The sequence below is a fragment of the Macrosteles quadrilineatus genome, unplaced genomic scaffold, assembly GCF_028750875.1.
Source record: "Macrosteles quadrilineatus isolate MER2022 unplaced genomic scaffold, UCM_ALF_1.0 Scaffold_2__2_contigs__length_208266976, whole genome shotgun sequence".
NCBI lineage: Eukaryota > Metazoa > Arthropoda > Insecta > Hemiptera > Cicadellidae > Macrosteles > Macrosteles quadrilineatus.
Genome location: NW_026542595.1, coordinates 32688857 through 32712530, shown reverse-complemented (window position 1 = coordinate 32712530; position 23674 = coordinate 32688857). Strand labels below are relative to the sequence as shown.

General features: G+C 36.6%; 1 protein-coding gene across 1 annotated transcript in view; it reads left to right on the top strand.

Moving 5' to 3' along the window:
• The window catches only part of LOC128987104 (uncharacterized), a 33606-nt gene extending 10141 nt beyond the window's left edge, over positions 1-23465 (top strand). Inside the window, exons 2-7 of the mRNA XM_054407803.1 lie at positions 8634-8902; positions 9435-9622; positions 14452-14584; positions 18134-18236; positions 20069-20156; positions 23266-23465. Of these exons, the coding sequence (XP_054263778.1) occupies positions 8635-8902; positions 9435-9622; positions 14452-14584; positions 18134-18213 (669 nt within the window). The 5' untranslated portion in view covers position 8634 and the 3' untranslated portion in view covers positions 18214-18236; positions 20069-20156; positions 23266-23465. The remainder of the gene's footprint in view (positions 1-8633; positions 8903-9434; positions 9623-14451; positions 14585-18133; positions 18237-20068; positions 20157-23265) is intronic.
• The last annotated feature ends 209 nt before the right edge of the window (positions 23466-23674 follow it).

The window sequence follows — 23674 nt, the reverse complement described above, 5'->3', positions numbered from 1 at the left end:
AACTTCGTATCGCCTAAGTTATAGGTTTCCCCTAAGACAGACCGATGGAAAGAAAGTACCGTTACGTTTAATTTTCAAGATGATCTCGTTCGCATCGCTCAATCACGTCCTGGTTGAAGTTCGTTCGCTACGCTCACTCACCTTCGGGTTGGAGCTCGTTCGCTGCGCTCACTTGCCTTCAGGTTAGCTCGTTCGCTACGCTAACTCGCCTCCAGGTTGAAGTTCGTTCACTACGCTCACTCACCTTTGGGTTGGAGCTCGTTCGCTACGCTCACTCACCTTTAGGTTGGAGCTCGTTCGCTGCGCTCACTTGCCTTCAGGTTAGCTCGTTCGCTACGCTAACTCGCCTCCAGGTTGAATCTCGTTCGCTACGCTCACTCACCTTTTGGTTGCAAATTAGCTGTTGTCATAAATGTAAAAGAAATAATAGTGCTGCACCCTGTTGGTAATCCTTGTAACTTTAATGCTATTGAACATCATAGAACAGAACCAACTTGTTTAATTGAAACAGCTGTTAAGATTCATTAATTCCATTTCTCATAAGGTTAACATGGGAAACTCCAGAGCCACTGGGGCGGAGCCCTTTTAAGAATTTCGAAACGGGAAATAGTTTACGTCCGATTCGCATACCTACAGAATTTACACACCAAATTTCATAACGATCGGTGAAGTCGTTCCGGAGGAGTTTGCAGACAAACACTGTGACACGAGAATTTTATATATTAGATCTTCATTATATTAATTAACTAGCCGTTACCCGGTGCGTGTTGCTGGGCTTAACAACTATTATTTTAAATGGTAAATGGGCTTCACCACGTTTGAATTCATAAGTATTAATAAAACAATTGACTGGTTAAGTTAAGCTGAAATAAACAAAACAGAATACAGCAATTTGTGGATGACACGGCGATTTTATCTGTCCACGACAATCCAGCTCAAGCTACAGCAAATTTACAGCTAAACTTGGATGAAATTTCACATTGGTTTAAAACATGGAGGTTCAAAATTAATGAAAATAAATCAGCACTCGTTACTTTTACCTTAAATCAGGCTACATGTCCTCCAGTATCCATCATCAATATTGGGACTGCGTCTCGTTGTCCCGCCGTCTAGTTGTACCTACGTCTACTTGTACCTCGAGGCCTAGGGACAACTAGTCGTAGGTACAACTAGACGTAGGTACATGTAGACGGTGGCACACCCGACTAGTTGTACCTGCAGATTTTTAGGAGGTACAACTAGACGTCGGTACAAGTAGACGTAGGTACAACTAGATGTCTATCCCACCGACAAGTAGTATCACCTAGCTTGTACGGATGCAACCAGTTGTCCCTACGACTAGTAGTCCCTCCATCTAGTGGTCCCTACGTCTAGTTGTACCTACGACTAGTTGTACCTACGCGTATTTTGCGTCCTTATAGTCTAGTTGTATCTATCGTTCAATTCGTTACCCTGTTTAATTGATTACTGCACGAGTACTTTTTAATAATACCCTTAATTAAATCAGGAACTGCAGTGTTCCGAGTCAATTGAGTATGATTTGCAAATATTTTTCACCGCACTACGATGTTTTAGTAGTTTTACAGACGTTAATTGGAGGCTGAAAGCTACGCATTGCTGTCCAGGGTCGAAATGGCAGCTATAGTTGTAATTAAAATTTTCCAGCCCTTGTACCGAAAATCACTTACCTATTTAATTAAAACATTTGTATATATCATTAAATATACAAGCAGTATATCCTTAATGAATTGCAATAGACCGCTGCCTAGCAATTATGTATTACTATTTTTGCTGATTTCTTTAAATATTTTGTCACATAACCTTAAAGTATTTGCATTGATTAGTGTGCATTTCTTATAGCTTACAATGGATTTCCCAGTGAACAATGAACAATGAAGTGTACAATGAAGTTGAGGTCCAGCGGTTGAAAACTTGACAAAAACTATACAATGTACAGACTTCTCTATTTAACATACACTGTAATTAATACATGTGATTGGAATATTTTCCATTTGTTTTGATTTCATTTTCATAACTAGCAGAGCACCCGTCCTTCGTACGGGGTTGGTATATAAGTATAAAATGCTTATTGCAGTTATACTCAAGCTTTGCGTTTTCAATGGGGGGAGGACACAGTTTGATAAAATTTGGTTCATAAATATACGGTTTGATATAGTATAACACATCTACCGTTGCCATAATGTTCTACCACTGCACCTAAACAATAAAAAAAATTTATCAAACATTCACACAATATCACAAATTATTCATTAAATTAAAAACTCAAACCTAACTGTAAACAATCTTACTTTGACAGTTCTCATTGTGTATCATAGCTTTTTGTTGCTGCTTAGTTCAAATTAGCTGTTGTCATACTGTATAGGCAAAAACAAAATAATAATAGTGCTGCAACCTGTTGGGAAACCTTATAACTTTTTAATACTATTACATATTATAGAACCAACTTGTAAAGTTGAAACAGCTGAGTAAATTCTTTAATTCCCTTAAAATATGAATACTCATAAGGTTAACATGGGGAACTACATAGCCTCTGGGGCGGAGCCCAAAAGGATTTTTGAGATAAAAATACGCTTTAATGTTAATCGGGAATATGAGCTATTATCATGCCAAATTTCAGCCCAATCCGTCCAGTAGTTTATGCGTGATTGAGCAACACACACACAAACTCACAAACTTTCAGATTTATAATATTAGTAAGATTAGTTGTTATTTCGTCACCAGCATAGCAACCCGTTAAACCCATGTTAGTTTTTAAAAATTTGTAATTCTTTTTTTATGTCTTTTTAGCCTATTTTAATTTGTAAAGACATTCTGTAGATCGACAGGGAAATACATTTCCACCGATATGCGAATATTTTCTCTGTGATGTTCACGATATGATAAAAAGGTTGTAAAGAAACATGCTTGCCTATATTATTGATATATTTTCTCAGTTTTATATAGTTTGAAGAAAAATAGCAATCGTACCACGGGTCGATTTCATCTTCGTGACTAATACCATACAAAAACACTTCATTATACTCAATTACTTGTTTTTGTAAACTCTGAATTTATTTATTTAAGATAATTGTTTAAAGTTGTTGTTTAAGCTAGTTAATGTTAGTTTTCTATAGAAAGGTAGAGTTTAAGTGGAAAAAACAATGATAGCAGATCTTGACAAGAAATCAGGAAAACCAAAGTGTAATATGGATAATGACTGACCAAGGGACACAAGTACATTGTTATCAAGAACAGGGGTTTCTCAATGAACTGCAGACAAGCCAAATTTTCCTGGCTTTTGTAGCAAGTTGTTTATAAAAAAATTTTGTAAGATTGTATGATTTTTAAAGAAATAAAATAAATCCCTTAAACTGGTGACAAGTTGAAGGGGAGATACAACTAGCCGTAGGTACAACTAGACGTAGGTACAAGTAGGCGTAGGTACAACTAGTCGTAGGTACAAGTAGTCGTAGGTACAAGTATTCGTAGGTACAACTAGTCGTAGGTACAACTAGACGTCCGCACCATCGTCAAGTTGTACCTAGAGCTTTGGACGAGGTACAACTAGACGCCTGTCACCAAAATGCAGCAGGTACAACTAGACGCCGGTACAAGTAGACATCGCCCCACAATATTCACCTCCCTCAAGTAACAGAAATAAATTACTTGGGCATGCACATAGATGCAAAGCTTAATTGGAATCCACATATCTGGACTAAAAGACAACATCTAAATTTAAAAACAATTAAACTTAATTGGCTTCTTGGATCTAAATCAAAACTCAGTACACAAAATAAATTGTTACTGTACAGTTCTAAAACCAATTTGGACTTATGATATTCAGCTTTGGGGATCAGCAAGTACCTCAAACATTGAAATTATTCAATTATCAATTATCAATCATTGTGAAGTTTGTAAAACATTCGTTGCCTTGGTCGGGTCGTGCTCTGGTCGCATGATGAACGACAACGACTGGTCGGGTGTTTGGTCGTGGTCGTGGTCGGGATAGTGCGTGCCTGCCCTAATGTTATTTAAATTGGTATAAGTATGTCTTATTTATGGAAATATTTTAGTAAACATGTAATCATACAAGTTGAAATTCGCTTAGTCTGCAGTTTTGGTGCAGCGGGGGTATTTTATTTGTAGACCTGTGTTATGATTTGTAGTGAATTTGATCTTGCAGTTGAATGGCTGAGTGGTCAATAAGTCTAGCTATAAAACATTTGAGGTATCAGATTCAAGTCACCAACTTGGAGGGGTTAATTACAAAAATTGATAAATGCTGTTTTAATAAAACAGTACTATTGAGTTCTTGTTTTCTTAAAACACATTTATTATGGTTGTTATTACAACAATATCATACCCGGCGTTTATAAACAAACTTATATTTTGGCAAAGTTTTAAAGCTGTGTATCTGGGCAAGCTAGTTGCATCGGCTGAGTACAACTGTTTCCAAAATACTCCTATGGCGGGTTACGGGGTTACACACCGGTATCTCCAGCATGATGTCGCAGATATTTTTCAAGCCTGCGACTGCCGACATTCCCTCTTGAAAATTAACCTATGTTAACTTAGGGTAAAAACACAGTGGAGCAGGGCAGGTAGCTGGTAGCCTGGCTGGTCGCTTACTCGCTTACTGCTGGTTACCTGGAGGGTAGCTGGGACATACACACAGTGGCGCTCAGTACAGTCGCTTGTCAGCAGCCGATACTAATATTATCACTTATAATATTAGTGGTATAGGATAAACTTTTGTTTGAATCCTAGTTCATTCGCTATTTCATTCTACAGATCGTTGAGTACGTGACGTTTGTGGTGGTCCGGATGGGCTTGATTCCACAATGGCACACGGATAATAACCTCTGATATTAATTTGTCTATGTCCATTTTTTTATTTCATCTAAACAAAACAACATCCAAATAAATCAACTAAAACAAACAACACTCCGTATACAAAGAATGCGCAGTGAAAGATCCCGCGTGGAACTTGCGAACTGGAGAACACGTGGCTGTCAAGTGTCAAGTTCTGCTATTTGCGCATGCCCCAGTCGAGCCTTCCCCGCTTGCAGCTCCCAAACAATCGACTTGGCAATTCTTCTAGCTTGCCGCCTAGCTTACTGCTACCGCGTCGGCTACCTGCTAGGGGCGACTGTGTGTGTACCCATAACAACGCGTGCTTTAATTCTAGATCGCAGTAAGGGAGTAAGCGACCCGCCAGGCTATCAGCTACCTGCCCTGCTCCACTGTTTTTACCCTTATTTTACCCTTCTACCAGTGTCGCAGACACGTTGCCTCGCGTGTGTCTCGAGCGAACCAACCGGTCGGTGTTTGGACAGACATGTCTCTTGTCTCTTGGGCCCGCGCATGCGCAGAACACGTTTCTAGTAGTTTTGGAGCTTTTTTACTTACTTAATTGCCTTATGGTGTGAAATGTAGTATTGTGATATTATAATACTTCAATTGACACTATAAGGAAACTACGTGAGTACTGTAATACAATTAATTACAATGTATTTTGGTAAAATTACCATGAAGTTATCTTTAATGTTTTTGTAGAAAGAACAACAGCAACAACACATCATCTTCTTATGACGATGACATTATTTAAACTGATGAATGTTGTGATTCCTTCACTTTCATGTCATCAGCACGTGCCTCTTCCCATGGTTGTATTTTATTATATGTCGCAGACATCATGCCCGCGACATCAGAAATATCGGCGACATTATGTCTGCGATACCGGTTTGTAACCCACCGTGTTTTAAAAAGAAACGGCGATGACGCAAAGATGGAACAGCAACAGATTTAACCGAGAGGAGGGGAAATATCGATGGCTGTGGTGGGAGAGCTAAAGACAGGTAGAGCCGTTGGCCGCATGCCCCGTGCCACTGCACGGCGCCTTGAAGAGCGCTTGCAAGCCTTTCGAGTCTGCGTGATTACATGGTTATCCTTCAACTTTTTAGTAAACTAACTGCAGATTCTTGTTTTCAAGAATCTAATGCACGTTTCCCGTTTTTTATTTTTTCTCTAAAAATTATTTTAATGCGTTAAAACTTCTGATAAAAAATCGGTTCACAATTGGGGCTACAAACAGGAAGAACTAAAACCCTTACATTTGCGCGCGCCGAACGGGTAGAGCGCACCCTTAAAATATGAAGTTAATTATCAAAAATTCGCATAATAACACAAATTATTTATTAAATAAAACATAAACACAACTTTAAACAATCCTAATTTGACAGTTCTAATTGTGTATCACAGCTTTTTGCTGCTTAGTTTAAATTAGCTGTTATCATAAATGCAAAAAAAATAATAGTGCTGCAACCTGTTGGTAAACCTTGTAACCTTTTAATGCTATAAATATCATAGAACCAACTTGTGTAGTTGAAAAAGCTGACAAAAGTATTTAATTCCTTTTAAATATGAATACTCATAAAGTTAACATGGGAAACTCCAGAGCCACTAGGGTAGAGCAAGAAAGGATTTTTGAGATAAAAATACGTCTATATGTTAATCGGGAATGTGAGCTATCATCATGGCAAATTTCAGCACAATCCGACCAGTAGTTAATGCATGATTGAACTTCAAACAAAAAAACAAACTTTCACTTATAATTTACTAGCAGTTACCCAGCGCTTGTTGCTGCGCTTAACAACTGTTATTTTAAATGGAAATTTGTTCTTTACGATGAATAATAAAAGTGTAAACCAAAAATAAAAATATAATATTTTACTTAATTGCCAGTGGATAAACAATGTTTTTGTTTTTTCATTAGGTGTATAAATAAATAAGTTTTTAGACGTACCACCACGTGAGCACGCAACATACAGCTGTCCGTGTGAAAATAATGCATTTTCTAAATTTAAACCGACGATAGTCAGGGATTGCTTCAATCAATTTTGGTGTAATTTTTTAATCGTCAGTCTGGTAACGTTGCACACACCTTTGGTGGATTTAAGTTTCGCATTAGTATTATTGGAAGTATACAATTTAATCTTACACATAGACCGGCTGTCAATTGGTTAACAGTACATGTAGACCACGGGCAAAAACCTGTGATTCAAAAAACAGTGATCATTTACTTTTTAATACGCTGAAATCGTGTTTGTAAATAATATATTCATGTTTTAGCGAATTACCCATATAGGAAATAAGCTATTACCGTAGGTCTCATGGTAAGACCAAGACCCGGGACCGATTAATTTTTTCGTTTTGAGAGGCCAAAAACACCATCCGTTCAAATTCATATACAGGGTGAATAAAAAGTCAATACCCCCCCCTCTAATATTTTTCCAAGTAAATATACAGATTTATCCTTTAGGTGGTCGAGCAATCTTAGCAGGAAGTTTCATTTTATTATTTTGAAATTTTTGAGTGCCCCCCCAAAAGGGGGGATTTGGGGGGCAACTCAAATATTTTAAATGTAAACCCCCTTCAAGTGACACCTCATTTTGAAGAGTTTACAAAAACTTAAAGAATGGTGAAAACTAGAGGTCGCTATCTCTTCTCTATCCAAAATGGTAGCCCGTCAAATGTTGTGGAAAATCAACGGTAAAATTGTTAATATTGGCTGCCATTTTGGATAGAGAAGAGATAGCGAGCTCTGGTTTTCACCATTCTTTAAGTTTTTGTAAACACTTCAAAATAAGGTTTCACTTGAAGGGGGTTTACCTTTAAAATTTTTGAGTGTCCCCCAAAAGGGGGGATTCGGGGGACAACTAAAAATGTTTCAATAGAAACCCCCTTCAAGGGACACAGCCAATATTAACAATTTTACCGTTGATTTTCCACAACATTTGACGGGCTACCATTTTGGAAAGAGAAGAGATAGCGACCTCTAGTTTTCTCCATTCTTTAAGTTTTTGTAAACTCTTCAAAATGAGGTGTCACTTGAAGGGGGTTTACATTTAAAATATTTGAGTTGCCCCCCAAATCCCCCCTTTTGGGGGGGCACTCAAAAATTTCAAAATGATAAAATGAAACTTCCTGCTAAGATTGCTTGACCGCCAAAAGGATATCTCTGTATATTTACTTGGAAAAATATTAGAGGGGGGGGTCTTGACTTTTTATTCACCCTGTATATATATACGAGCAGAGTACCCGCTCTTCGTATGGGGTTGGCATATTAGTATAAAATACTTATTACAGTTATACCTACTCAAGCTTTACGTTTGCAATGGGGGAGGACACATTTGAAAAAAATTGTTTACTTTAATAAAATGTACGGTATACTATAGTATTTACCATTATGGTACCACTATGATAACCATAATATTCTACCACTTCACCTAAACAATAGAGAATATTATGTTTTGATTTGGAGCGACTAGGAAAATCTGCCTTTTATTGTCACCTTCAGAGTAAACTATTTCCGAGGCTTTTTCAATAGCTCTGCATGTAAACAAGCCAGACAGCGCAGCTTGTGAATTCCCCCTCTGAAATTCGAATTAGCGAGGTTCTACTGTAAAATGTATATCATTTTAAGTTTTGTGGCTCACATAACTTTACCTTATGGGTACTTTCGTTATGGGTGGTTTAGTTTTGTGGCTTTGTACCTTAACTTGGGTATTTAAATTTCAAAGGTGCTTTTAGCGAATTTCCCATATAGGGAATAAGCTATTTTACTTTTGCAGGATGTTTCAAGCACTTAATAAATCAGGTTATTACATTAGCTCTAAAAAGAAAGAAAAGATAGATTCAGAGGATGACATTACTAAAGAATCAATGAAGATTGGAAATGGAGAAAAGCATTGTGAATTAAAACTGTGGATAAAGGATCTCATCACTGTACAAAAATGGGAAGATGAATTTTATTGTTATCATGGCATTAAGATCAATATAGTAGATATATATGGAGTAATAGTTGCAGTACAAAGCAACAACTATGGTGTTTCTTATACAGGTAAGGGTATAACTGTTTCATTTAGATATTATTTTAAATCCAGTGAATAAAGAGCTTTAGATCATAGAAAACTTAAGCTTAAGTGTTGCAATGTTTCTGATGTCTTGAAACAAGTTCTTCAATGGAAAAGGCCATTGGAATAGTTGTGGTAGGCCTAACTTAGTAAGTTGGAGAATACTAGTTTACTGTTCAGGTTAGCCACTGCCTCTAGGCCATCACTGCATGGGGACATTTAAATGCCAGATAGTTTTTTCTCTTAATAATAGTATTTTTCTTTACTATAACCAACTGGCTTGTAAAGTGACCTGTTTCTGTACTAAATCATCTAAAGTTGTTTTTATCTTATTCAGCCAATGAGTGATTTATGCACTGTAAGCCTACATGTCCTGATGCTATGGATGTTAATAATGTGCCCCAGTTTGAATAAGAAATTTGAGAAATTTAATTTCAAAATTGTCTAGTAATTTTTAAGACAGTAAGCACTCTCCTTAACTGTAAATCATATAGTTCAAATTTATGTCAAACCATTTAGTTGATGATGGAACCGGAGAAATAGATTGTTGGTATGACAACCGACGCAGAGCAACCACAGAAAAGTTGTTTAAACTGATGGAAACAACTGAACTTAGTGTTATTGAAAGTACCAATCAAGATACATCAACAGTACCTTCAATTTTCATGGAAACTTCCACTTCTTACATTTGTGAAAATAAGCCTGAGGTATGTAAAGTTTGGTAAAAGTAAAAATAGATAATTTCCAAAATGGCCTCGCCCCTTTATTTTGATTCATTGGGGTTTTATTGTGTTTACATTTGAGCTACTTTGTTCTTGACTATAGCCATACTTCCTAGTAAGTAATATTCTGTGTTATCAGGGGAGGTTTAAGAGATTTAATCACATCCTTTAGACATATTTTGACCAATCCATGAACTAAGACTTAAATTAGTAAATAGTGGTTAAAAACATATTGTACAAGTGCTTAAAGTATAGGCCTACATATTATTAGGCCTACATTTTACGAGCCATTGTTCATGCTATTTCTACCAAAATTGTACCGAATAAAACCTGTAACTTCATAAAAACATTTGAAATTTTCTATTCTAAAACTTAATTTCACTATTATCTGTTACCATTAGCCAACCCGTTGTAAAATTTGTTGTAAAACGGTCATAGTTTTTGTTGAAAATTAATACTAGTATAAATAGCTGTAAGGTCTTAAAATCTTAGATAGATTATCTAATAATTTTCAATAAAATTATGAGAAACCAACTATACCAATGGCATATTTGGTTTAACACGTTAAGTGCCACGCCGCCCCGATCGGACCGGCACAGGTAGGCCGGGCGGAGGGGGCGGCGCCAGGGTTTTGCAGTGTTTCACCAAATCGCCGCTAGAGTTCACTGGTGGACTACTAGCAGCAATCTGATGAACTTAATCGGTAAAGTACATCCCGTGCCTCACAGATGGCGTTGCCGTAGCCTTGTACAGTAGAGTCCCGCAAACTCGGCGTAATGTGGACTGAAAGGGTGCCGAGTTTGTGAAATGCCGGGTTATCGGGAACTAGGGTTAAAAATAAGACCACTTACCATCTTTTTTGTATATTTACCGTCTTAACAATATAAGCGTAAATATATGTTTTAAGTGTTATAAGACGTTTCTTTTATTTTCTTTCCTTAAAAATAAGAGCAATACAGTTTCTAAGCTTTTTAACCGCCTTTTTTTATTTATATTTATATTACAAGTCAGTATTAAGTCATCAGATAAAGTACCACAAATCCTTAGTACCAGTTTAGAATAATTTGACTTAAGCTGGCTTGAGTCCATGATTAACTCGGACTCAAAAAATCACTAATTTTCTGAGCCAGGTGATGGCCGAGTTATCCAGACTGCCGGGTTATCGAGTGCCGAGTTTGCGGGACTCTACTGTATTGCTGCCACAGCATTCTGTAGAGTCTTGTAAATTTGGTCTAAAAGTTTGACTTCACGTAACTGTTGTACATTTGATTTGATATAAGTTGTTGTAATAGACTGCAAATACACCACTAATAGTAATAATTTACTAAAGCCAAGAAAGTAATTGTTATTTGACCTCTTTCCACAATAATTAAATCACATACTATTTGTTATTTTTGGGTGAGATTGAAAAAAAACATTTTATTTTTATAAAAATTTATTGACAGAACATTTTTAACTATGTTATAACGAAAATACAAGATTTAAATTCATGGGCAATGCCGTGGAAAATACAAAAGTGTATGAGAATAAAAAGTTAGTAAAAGTCTAAAAGTTTAAAAATGTTTTAAGTAAAAGTAAAAAGTACTTGTTTTGAAATATACTGCTTTTTAAAATTCATAAAAGCAATGTAATTTATAAATGTATAATAAAAAATGTGTTAGTAAATAATAATATACATTTCTGCTGTCCTTTGTGATTTATCCATGGAGGTTTCTGAAACAGTCTTTGCACAAAAATGGCTTTTCTGGGCACATTTCACATAACGTAACTTTCGTCATTTTCTTTGCTACTTGGCGTCCATGTTCATTTGCAACTCGTTGATAACATACTTTGCAGTACTTCCTAGATCTTCTCCGTTTTTTTCCTTCTCCAGTGAATTTGGCTGTTTCAGAGAGGTAATGGTGACCATTGGGTGCATTCACGGGTTCTACAGTTACTTCTTGGATATCAAGGAGAGAATACACAAGCTTTTCCTTGAATGTGGTAATAGAGGTTCCAGGTTTTCGCCTGTTTTGTCCGTTAGCAGCTTCGTTTTCCTTGTAGGCCAGCCAAGCGTTTACCACAGCTGTTCCCAAAAGGATTTCTTCGGCTAATTTGTGGTACCAGCACATCGATTTACGCACTGCTGTTCTGTAGAAAGCCATCTGGTCCGACAAATCAATACCCATTTTCGCCTTGTTATATTCCACAACACAAGTGGGCTTCAGAATAGGCTCATTGTTTCTGGTTCTCTTCCGAGTTTTAGAAAGTCCTACAGGGTGTTTCGTCGACATGACTCGAACTTCCCTCTTGTCTACCCATCTTGTGAACACCACGCCGTTGGGGTATTCCAAACAGCTCATTTGCCCTGGTTCTAAAGATTGATTTGCAGGGATTGTTTTTTTTTTTTTTTAGGGAACCAAGCACGGTTTGAAAGCACTGTTCCCACCAGGTGGGTATTCCTTGCTAACAAAATGTTTGCCAAATCAAGGGAAGTGTAAAAATTGTCCACGTACAACGTATGTCCCTAGTCCAAATAAACCTTCATTAGTTCCATCACAACTGATGTGGCTAAGGTTGAACCGTCATCTACACCAGTTCCTCTCCCCATATACACTTTTATTTTCAAAGTGTAACCAGATGTGTCGAAGATTTTGAACACTCTTATCCCATATTTATGGGTTTTGTTGGGAAGGTACTGCCTAAACAGCAGACGTCCTCTAAAAGGAATCATTGACTGGTCAACGACCAAATCTTCGCCACGTACTTTTTTGCGCTTGAAACATTTGTTCAAATGAGATATTAGGGGTAAAATCTTACCCAAGCGCCCATCCCTCTCCAGGTTATCATTGTCATTAAAATGCCAAAAACTCATTAAAAGTTGAAACCTGTTCCGAGCCATGACTCGGCTTGCCACTTGGTTTTTATACACGATCTTTCTCGACCAATAATCACTAAACCTAGGCTTTGGGACTAAGCCCATGTACAACAAGAGACCCAAACATTTTTTCATTTCCTCGAAGATTGTCGGTTGCTACTTCCTAAGCCTACTGCTACGATTAAGTCTTATTCTTTGCAGAACTTGGGCCGCGTTTCTGTTGGTCTCAATAACCATTTGATGGAGAATATCGTCTGTCAGGTATTGAGAAAAAAAATCAATTGGTTCAGCATTATTTGGCAAATCAAAATTAAATGTTGAGCTCCCATCAAAGATAATATTCTGCTGGTTTCCCTTTGGCAACTGCCATTTATCATCCTCCTCCTTTTTCATCTTAGCCTTGTCCGCCTTATTTTTTTACTTTCTGTATCTCTCGCTCAACGTTACATAGACAAAATTATTTTCTGCATTTTCAACCTCTTCTTCATTTACAATAGCATTATTTATGTCATTTACATTATCATTTTTAACTTAAACATTCTCAATGTTGTTCACATTTTCAACAACTTCTCCATTCACACCATCATTGTTTACATCATTCATACTCTCATTTTCCACTTGGACATTTTCACTGTCATTCAAATTTTCATCTAAATCTTCTAAATCCATTACCTGATCGTAATCAGAGCCCACACTGCCCAAAGAATCACTGTGCGCAAAGTCTGGGTCGTCCTCGTTGTCGTCAGTTAGGCCGCCCTCGCTTTCTCCACCAATGGAACAACCTTCACTAATATCCATCTCACTGGACATTGGGAAGTTCAATGCTCTGTCTATCTCACTATCAGAAAGATCACTCATAGTGAAAACTATAAACTAAACTATAATATCACTGAGTCACTCACAAGTAAACAAACTTACGCCATAGATAGCAAGAACTGAGTGAATGTCCCGTAGTCAAGGTAGTCAAGGGGATGAAGGGTAGGAGGGGTGGGGAATGATGTGTACAGCACAGAGACGTGTACGAAACCATATGTTGTAACCAGATTTGGCGGGAAATGACGTTTCTGCCAACCGCGCATAGTAAAATACCCTAAAATACCGAAAAATTACCTGCGGTCCGATCGGACCGGCACTGATTTTTCTAGCGATATTTTGCTAAAAATTTTCACTTTTAAAAAAAAAATTTTTTTTATTGGTACAAATTTTATTTTTGGTCAAAATTGAATTTTTAATCTGGCTAAAAAGTAGCGTGGCACTTAATGTGTTAAGGGTATAATTATAAGTGAAAGGAGATAAAACAGGAATAGTTTTGGTAAAAACATTATGTGGGTTCTTCCAGAAAATGTAGTTGGAAACTCTGGGTTAGAATGCCGTTCATTTTTTCAAATGATGAAGTTCTCCCTTAGTTTGGCTTCAGTAGTCCCATGTGTTTCACGTCTCACTGAAACTTCTTAATAGAATTATTTTTTGTAGTCTATTTGAAATAATTATTTTTTGTATTTGAAATACAGTAGACTCTCTCTTATCCGGACTCCTCGGGACCGAGGCCAGTCAAGATAACGGGTTTTGCGGTTAAACCGACGTCCCCAAAAACTCGTTAAAACGGACTGTTTACTGTGATATTCAACTTAAATTTAGGAGAGCATTGTATTAAGACTTGTAAGACACGTGATCACTGGTCTCAAATCTTTCCCACGAGAACAGACGTTTCAATACTGCCCACTTCCTGCCGATATAGTCCGGTTGTACTGATAAAAATTGTCCGTTTAAAGAGATGTCATTTCCGCCGACTGTAGTCCGGTTAAACCGATGTCCGGTTAAAAGATGTCCGGATAAGAGGGAGTCTACTGTAGGTGTTATTTCACTTTGTTTGTACCAACACTTTAATCCTCAACCTTTTATACAATGTGTCTGTTTTAACTCTATAGTAAATCATATTATTTTAATCCTCTTGCAGGCAGAACAGTGGTTGAAAACACAGATTCTTAAGGAGCTTGATAAGCCTCCTTTTGGCCAAGGAAATACAATTCAGATACGTGGTAAATTGGCTGACTTCAGAGGTAGTCGCTGCATACGTATCTACAATATTCGTATCCTTTTTAGCGAATTTCCCTATAGGGAAGTAATTTGAAATAGCCAAAGTCAAGAAAAAATTCAAAGTGGTGTTCGCTTTTATTACACTCACAGCCGTTCAAATCAAATTACGAATATAAAAAGTAAAACATCTTCTTGCCCATAAAATTTCAATTATTTTATATCATGTTAAGCCATATTTTAAAAGGCTTATGTTAAGAAATATGAAATAAACTTAGAGTAAAAAGTGAAATCTTACAGTTCTCACATCCTCTGACGCCACAGTGCGTACGTATCATGTTATGTTATAGTTTGATTTCTTTTTATGCAAAAATATGTTTAAATACTTATATTACTTTATGATTTGAGTATTGGGTTATAATGGTATAATCAATACTAACCCAATATTAGCAGGGCAAAAATAAAACATTCCTTCATTGTGGATGTAGCCTCCGGATTGCCAAATAATATTAAAAAGGTTTAAATACCTGCTATTAAGCAATCCATTTAATTGCAGTTGCAACTAGTTTCGACTCCTATGTGGAGTCCAGTCTGGACTTAAACTCCGTCGGGTTAGCGTCGTCTGTTGTCGTAACTGATCAGTAAATGTTTCGTGTCCGTAACGTGTTTTGTGTCGTGTGTAAATGTTTATTTATTTTTACTTGTTAAATATGACGCTCTTCATATGAAGAAAGAAGAAGTCCTTGTACCGCCTGATGATGACTCCACATAGGAGTCGAAACTAGTTGCAACTGCAATTAAATGGATTGCTTAATAGCAGGTATTTAAACCTTTTTAAAACATTCCTCCTTCAACCGTTATGTTTGATTAAAATTAAAAACATATTAATAGGTTATCTTTAAATTTACTATTCATACATGAATACATTCGTCCTCTTAGTTAGGTTTCTAATATTGCGATTCTAATTTAAGTTCTTAATATTGTGCGCATGATGTAGTTTGAAATAAATCTTTTAAATACATGACGACCATTTCAGTAACTAAATATCTAATATGAAATTAACGGTCCTAATTGGTTGGTGTGTTTCGTTGCTGGTTAGGTTAAATGTTATTATGTATGTTTCTGAACTCAATGCTCCCCTCCCACTGCGATACGGCGCACGGTCGGTTGGCTGGCTTCAACGAAACTCGATCGTGCCCTCTCCTTAATGTTTGATCCTCCTAGGTGGCACGGTAAGACCTAGACCCGGGACCAATTTACTTTTTCATTTTGATGTCCCCAGAGGCCAAAAACACCATTCGTTCAAATTTTTATTTAGGTGTATATATATATACAGGGTGTTTTTAAAAGAATGTCGGGATTTCAAACGGTCGTTACTCGGGGACTCTTCAAGATACCTAATTAAATTATTTAAACTTCAAATTGAAGGGAAAAGAATAATTTTTTTTTTCTCATTCTTTGATACAATTCAGAATGGTTTAATAAAATTTAGATTTTCATCAATCTTATATGAGCGTAAAACTGGCAAAGTCTGTACGCTTAAGGCAATCGGAGGGTTTATCTGATGTCTTAACTGAATCTTTTTCGGCACAAAGACTCTATCTTTTATAGATAAAATCATCAAGTGACCAATTTAGGTTTGTTCAACTGAAGACTTTGTCGGGCAATCGATTTTATTGGGCTTCTGATGTAGAATTGTCGGATTTGTTCGACTATGTCATCACTTGTTTTTAGCCAGCCAGGTGAATGTCTTTTCAAAACTCTTCGGTGCTACAAAACTCATTAAACCAGCTTCAAGTTTCTTTATCATCAAGTATATTTAAATTTAGCAACGGATATAAACTATGCGAACGACAGATTGCAATCTGTGTCTTCTGTTGTGCCGTAAACGTCGTACTGGCGACTAGCGTCAAGCGTATGAGTCACGATAGCGGCCTAGCACCGCGCACCTGTTTTGCATATGCCAAGGCCAAAGTTTCCTCCCTTGCTACAAGGGAAACAAAACTTAGTTACCTTAAGTATCAACTTTGTAAATACTCTGCTTGTCTTTTTCACACTGGCAATTTATGATTGATTTTGGACAATGCACTAATATGTGTTAGAACTATTTAACACATTTGCTGCGGGCGTTGTATTTTTACAATGTGCATATTGAGTGCCAGGAGCTAGCCTTGTAAAAATACAACGCTGTGTCACTGTTGGCAAAATGGACCAGTGTGAGGCCAGCAGTCGAGCAATGTGCTAGCTGCATTTGTCGCTCCTGGGGAAGTTATTTTTAGACCTTTGTGCAATTGTTGTTTCCAGCTCCCGCCACCAGAGTGCTTGGAGCGGGGGTTATATTGTGACAGTGCCATGACGTGTATAAGTTAGTGTGCTGTTTGCTTGTCAGTGTGAGCTCAGCTATTGACGGGGAACGTTATAATCGTGGCCAACCTGTGGCTAAGAATGTGAGCTTTATTTTGGTGTAGGTTGGTACTAAAATTTCCCGTAAAATCCTGTCTGGCAATGCTTTTGTCCCGGTTTCGGGGATTTTCTCTCTTCGAGCCACATTACAAAGACACTGGCTACGGATTCAGTCAGTGCTGCTACCCTTGGGTGTTTCAGTGAACTATGTCCACTCTCGGGGTAACACAGCACAATCTCTGCTGTTCTTTTGTGATTCGTCAGACAGAAATATTTTAATGCCAATTGCGCTCGCTGATTTGATAGCGCGCGGGGCTTCAGGCGAGCGCCTGTTTGACGTATGCTCAATATTTTCAATACATATTTTTTGTATGTCTACAGTAAGATAGATTTATTTATAGATATTTTAGATAAAGTTACTCTACGGGGTAATCATTATATAGTAAAGGCCCGCCAATTTGGCATCCAATAGTCTGAACCTTTCATTAATCCAGCATCGGTCTAAAGGTCATAAACATTTTTTATGGTGTTTTAAGTCATTTTATTGCAATCGGCAGATGTCGGTAGCGAACATTCAAACTTTGGTAGCGATTGTTTAGACGTTGTAAGTGATCGTTCAGATGATGGGAGCGATCAGCAGATGTCAGTTGAAATCTTTATTTAGCGGTATTCCTGCTGGTCTCACAATAACGGAGGTTTTTAGAAGAAGTTCAATAATTCGGCACTTTTGATAATCTGAAATCTTCAAAGTCCTAAGCCTGCTGGATTAGCAAGCGCCTACTGTAGTTTAAAAATGTCATCCGACAAATATTTTTATCCACTGATAAATTTGCTTTAGATTGAGTAAATTTTTGACTGGGTAGAAAAAAATGTCTGACTTTGTCTTGAGATATGGGGTTTGAAGGAAATTTGTCAGTGGCTCAGTTAGTAGAAATCAATAGGAAAATCAATGCAGTGATATTTTTGAGTAAAAAAATATCCCTAATAATCATTCCCATAGTGTTGATAGGCAAGTGAAAGACTGGAAGAAGCTGATGATTTTTAAGAAGAGATTTTAAACTTTTCAAGTGGAACTAGATTTTAAACAAAAAATAGTCTTAAAAATTCTTATTGTCAACATGCTTTTGTCCTACAAATATCCCAGCGTAGAAGTAATTTTACATGTAGCTTATATGAAATCATGTTTTCCTTCATGTATGTAGGACATGTTACCAATATTGATGAAGAAACTGATAGAAGATTTGAGCTGATTCATCTTTATCAGACTATTTATCACACATGAAAGAGGTGTCTCAAATATAATAGGTATGTTAGTTTTACAACCTGGCTTATATTATGTTTTCTAGTTTTACACATTTAAATACACAATAGTTATTTGTGTAACTAGTGAGCAAAGTGGCACTTTGCTGCACACGAATGATCTCGAGTGCAGCAAAGGCCTTTTGCACTCGTGTTACACATTATATTTTCCCTACAGTCACTATAAAGCATATAAATAATTAGTCTTTCAAACAAACACAACACGTTTTTAGGTTCACCTGGCAACACAAATAGGTGCCCTAGAGAATGTAGTCACCGGTCCGTATCACTCCGCTATTTTTTCCTCAGCAAGCAATGTGCTCCGCGACTTGAGAAAATAGTTCCATATGTTTTTGTAATCTGAAGTGGTTTCCGCGCCTAAAAAAAGCTTTAAAGGTATTTTCTTGTTTGTTAAGATTGTAGGATTGTTTTAAAAACGTTTAAAAGAAAAGTCCAGAAAGTTCAGAAATACCGAAACTATATACACAAAATGACAGGTTAAATCGTAGTTATACAGTAGGACCTCAATATCTCGAATCTGAAGGGGTTATGATAAAAATTCGAGTTATCAAGTTTTTCAAGTTAGTGAGGTTCGAGTTATGAAGGTTCCATATGAAAAGGTTCGAGATACTAAGGTATTTGGGTCTGACAGTGATGTTACGTCACGACCTTTATAACTCGACTTTTACGTGTCAAACCTTTATAAATCAAACTCAAAGTGTATTTATGCATACTAAAGAGTAACTTTGGTTGGAAGCAAAATAAAACAATTATAATGCACATAAAGTAATGTATTTATTATTTGGCAATAAGTTTGATAAAGTACAGAAAAAAACATGTTAAATAACAAAAAAGAATTAGTTTGAATACTGTACAAAATACAAAACAATAATACAGTATATATCATCCATACTTGGAACTACATTTACTGTGTATAATTTCTGTTTAAAGCAAACGTTAGTCAAACTCTTTATATGTACTGTAAAAACAAGCTACTCTAACAAAAAAAAAAAATACTGAATAGGTACAATACTGTACATACAAAAAGTATGTAGAGAGTAATATTTAAAGGGAAAATACTAATGTGATTAAAATACTAAACAAAATACAACATAATGTAGTTTAAGTACTAAATATATTTTGGCAAAACGAGCAAACTACAACTACACGGGCAAACTACCCTGACTACAGTACCTAGCCAAACAGACACAGGAAGCAAACACAGGAAGTTGGATTTTAACGTCTCGGCAGGAATCAAGACACAAGTGACTTGCACTGTTTAGGCAAAACTTCGAATTAAAGGTAAACTTCGAGTTACTGAGGCTTGACGACGGGAAAATTTGAGATACAGAGGTAGAATGTTACTGTTCAACAGTTGTTAAAATTTGACTTATTGAGGTTAAATATTTAGAAACTTCGACTTATAAAGGTACTTTTAAAATTATGATTAATGTGGATTTCAAAAAAATCTAGATATTAAGGAACTCGAGATATTGAGGTTCGAGTGATTAAGGTTCTACTGTAATAGTCAATCAGCTGCTCATAGTATTATTATCTTTAAGTGTTGCCAGCCTATTTCCAAGCGTACACGGATTACGTGCATAATAAAACCACGCTGTTTTGTGTTGTTTCGTTGGAATCCTGATGTGTGCCAAAGTATAAACCGTACGACAAAGTATATGCAGCAATTAGCAGCTTTCTGTACTATAAACAGTACAAGGAAGCCAACTTTGTCAGATGACTGTAGGAAAAAAAACTTGACTATCTCAATACCTTCACTATGTATAGTTCTTCCACTCTGCTTGATCCACAATATCTTACTGTCTTTCTGTCATTAGCTCTCCAACGATCAATATGCATGTTGACAAAGCACATCTGCTGCTCGTTAACCATCTACAATGAGGACTGGTACTCGATATGCTGCTAGTAAGTTTAACATATCATACAGTATTACTATTTTCAGAGTATGCTTTTAACGAATTTCCCATTTAAGGAATAAGCTATTACCGTTGCTATCATGGTAAGACCTAGCCCGGGACCGATTTACTTTTTCGTTTTGAGGTCCCCAGAGGTCAAAAAGTTAAATTTATTAATCCAGAAAAGTTGACATAATGACAAAAATTTTTTTAATGCAAATTTTATCAACAATTTCATTACAAACTCAACAACACCAATTTATTAAAATCTGATAAACAACAAGCAAGTCATAGCGATTTTAACAAGTCCTGTCATATTCCATACGACTGGTTTGGAGGCCGGCGCGGAGCATGAGACCACAAACCACGGCACTCGACCATAATGTCTTCCAGCACCTTATTAACAACTTTTCATAATTGTTACTAATTTAACTCCATAAAATAACGTTTGATTATTTGTTGATTTTTATCAAAAACGTTTAAAAATTTAATTTACTGTAGTCTTTAGTCTGTTGAAACTATTTAAAATACATAGCCTATGATTTATCTTAATTGTAACTCAGATTAATATGTTAAGATAAAACCTAGTAGATTTTTCGAGGGAAAGTCACAATCTTATAAAATGGGTTTAAAGATACATCCTTGAACTTCAACACCCCACTTTCTGAGCGATTTCTAAGCGATTGCCTTGCTTTGGGAAAAACTTTGTGATTGTCTTGGATTACTCCAGCTGCCTCAGCAATACAAGCTACAGGGTCTTATTTCATCAACCACTGGAGTTTTGTAAGCAATGTCATCCATTCGTCCCCAAATAAAAAAGTCAATGGCGTTACCAAATACAGCTCCATACATTAAATGTATGTCACAGTACTTCTCTGTTGGATATAGTACCAGGGGACTGAGCATTGCTCTAGGTGTTTAATTTGTAGGAGACGTTAAAAAATAGGACGTTAAACATAGGTCTACATATGTACAATTCCCATGATACAGGGAGCGGCAGAAATATCTGACGGTTTTCAAGTGAGTACAGTCCGGCAGCCGAGTGGAGGGGGGTGGTGGGGAACGGCTCATTCTCAAGGCCAAGTGACCCCATTTCAGTCGCCATGGAGCAGTGGACCGGTATACATCGCGCGTTTGTCGTTGAGTCGTATTTTAAAAGTGGCGATTCTGTTGTTGATACGCAACGTAAGTTTCGTAGGCATTTTAATGTGGCTCGTGGGGAACCTATCCCATCCCGAAACACCATCAAATTGTGGGTGGATACCTTTAGATCCACAAGATCAACTGCAAAACGTAGGCCTACAGGCCGTCCAAGGTCAGTGAGGACGCCGGAGAACGTGGAGCGAGTGTGACAAGCTGTGCTAACGAGCCCGCATCGCCCGGAGCGTAGACAAGCTGTTGCTCTTGGCATGTCTGATCGCTCTATTCGACGAATTTTGCACTCAGACCTTCACTTTCACCCATATAAAATAGCAATCGTCCAAAAACTTCAGCAAAATTCGTCAACTATTTTTCGATTCATAAACCTTTATTCGATTTTATCATTATCAGCAAGTTTGGTTGGTTTGGTTAGGTTATGATAAGTTTAACTTCATAATTTAAAAATTAAAAATTTTAATTTTAGGCATTTGTAATTTTATTTTATGAACAGAACTATTTTTTTTGATTAGTAAACCTTCATTTGATTCTCCATTTTCAGCAAGTTTGGTTAGTTTGGTTAGGTTATGACAGTTAAATTAAATTTAAATTCAACCTACAAACGATACGTTCTAACAGCGACAGTGATAGAGCTAACAATTTGCCGCGAACAGTTCGCCTATGCACGGTATGATGCGGAAGCGTTCGACACCAACCTAGAACTGACAGGTCAACCGAACGTGATTAAGAGGATTACAGCCTGGGTCATGTCCCTACACCCGCATCAAACTTCACACAAACCATCCTTGAATAATGCTTAATAATGCCTGAAAGTTTCATTACAATCTGTCGAGCGGTTTCGGAGTCTATAATGTTCAAATATATATACATACAAATTTCCTTTTTTATAAATATAGATTATAGTGTAGACATAAAACCGCAAAATAGTAAAAACTGCAAATATACACTCCGAATACTCTCAGATGTGGTTATCTGCTGTATAATGTAGTTTCAAAGGCTGAATTTTAAGGGTTGGCAAGACAAAAAATGTCATAGTCTTCACCCTATGCTCTTGAGTCTAGAGCATATTTTATACGAGTGTAAAGAGGTTAGTTTTTATACTGAATCACATTATAATGTGTCTAAATAATACAATAATTTTAAAACTAAACTATTAATTTGGAACTCTACTTAACCTATAAAAATATATACCTTATTTGTGTTACCTGTAAATCATCTCCATTTTCAATTTTGCCACGTTAAATTAAGTTGTAAAGCCAATTTCTCTTTGGTTAGACATCCCCTCTTCATTCTTAATTTAATTAACAATAAATTCCATACACATGAACAATCAATATTGAAAACATCTACAATAAAGTTCAATAACAAACTCATAATAATATTTAACACCTCAGCTGTTGACCAGCATTGTTGCGAGTTACGTTACGAATATTATGTGCTCTCTGGTTGCGTCATGTTTTGTCATTAAAACACGGAACGTCACAACAATGGGATCGTAGCAGTAAAATATGGCCACATCTATTACGCCACATCAACTTTGTATCAGAAATTCCCAAAAAAGTCGTAATTATCAACTGTTAAAAAAAAAGAAAATTGTTTGTGGAAAGTGGATTCTTAAAAAAGCTGCAATTATAAAATTACTGGGCTCAAAAAATGAAAATGCTTCCGGCACACCATATGAAGTCATGGCTTTTGTAAATGGACTGTTATTTACTAAAATGTTAATTTTTTTACTGTTCTTTAATTTACAATAAACATGTTGAAATAGACAATAAAAATACAATTCAAACTACATAAACAAAATATGAGTGGATTTAGTCATTGTGTCTTACTGCAACATCCAGTGGATTTAATCTGTTTAAGAAAATCTCAAAGAGAGAAAGAGGGGATATAATGGTGAGGGGTCTATGTTATTTACAAAACCAAAACCAATACCTAACCACTTAATGTGCATGTTACAGAGATTCCATCACTTACAGGAGTCAGAGTGGAGGAATGTGGAAGAAGGCTGGAGAGGATTTTGAAATCGCCGAAAAAGGAGCTGCGGGAGATCAATCGTTTGGCATCTTATTTGAGGCAAATTGAAACGATAGACCTGACATCAGAGCCTGACATTGAACCCCCAGCCCCCAACAACGAATTCATGCAAATATTAAACGAGTTAAACTTACTATAAAAAAAGGTGTATATTTTTCCTTCCATTGACTAATACACATTCCATTGTTTTGAAGCTTGTGGTTTATGTATGATGATACTGATTGCTGAAATTTTGTTTCATAGTTTCATAATTTACCGCTTAACTTAAGGATGAGTGTTTATAGTACTTACTTTTGAAACGTGTAGACGCTAAAGATCACAAGAACAGAATGA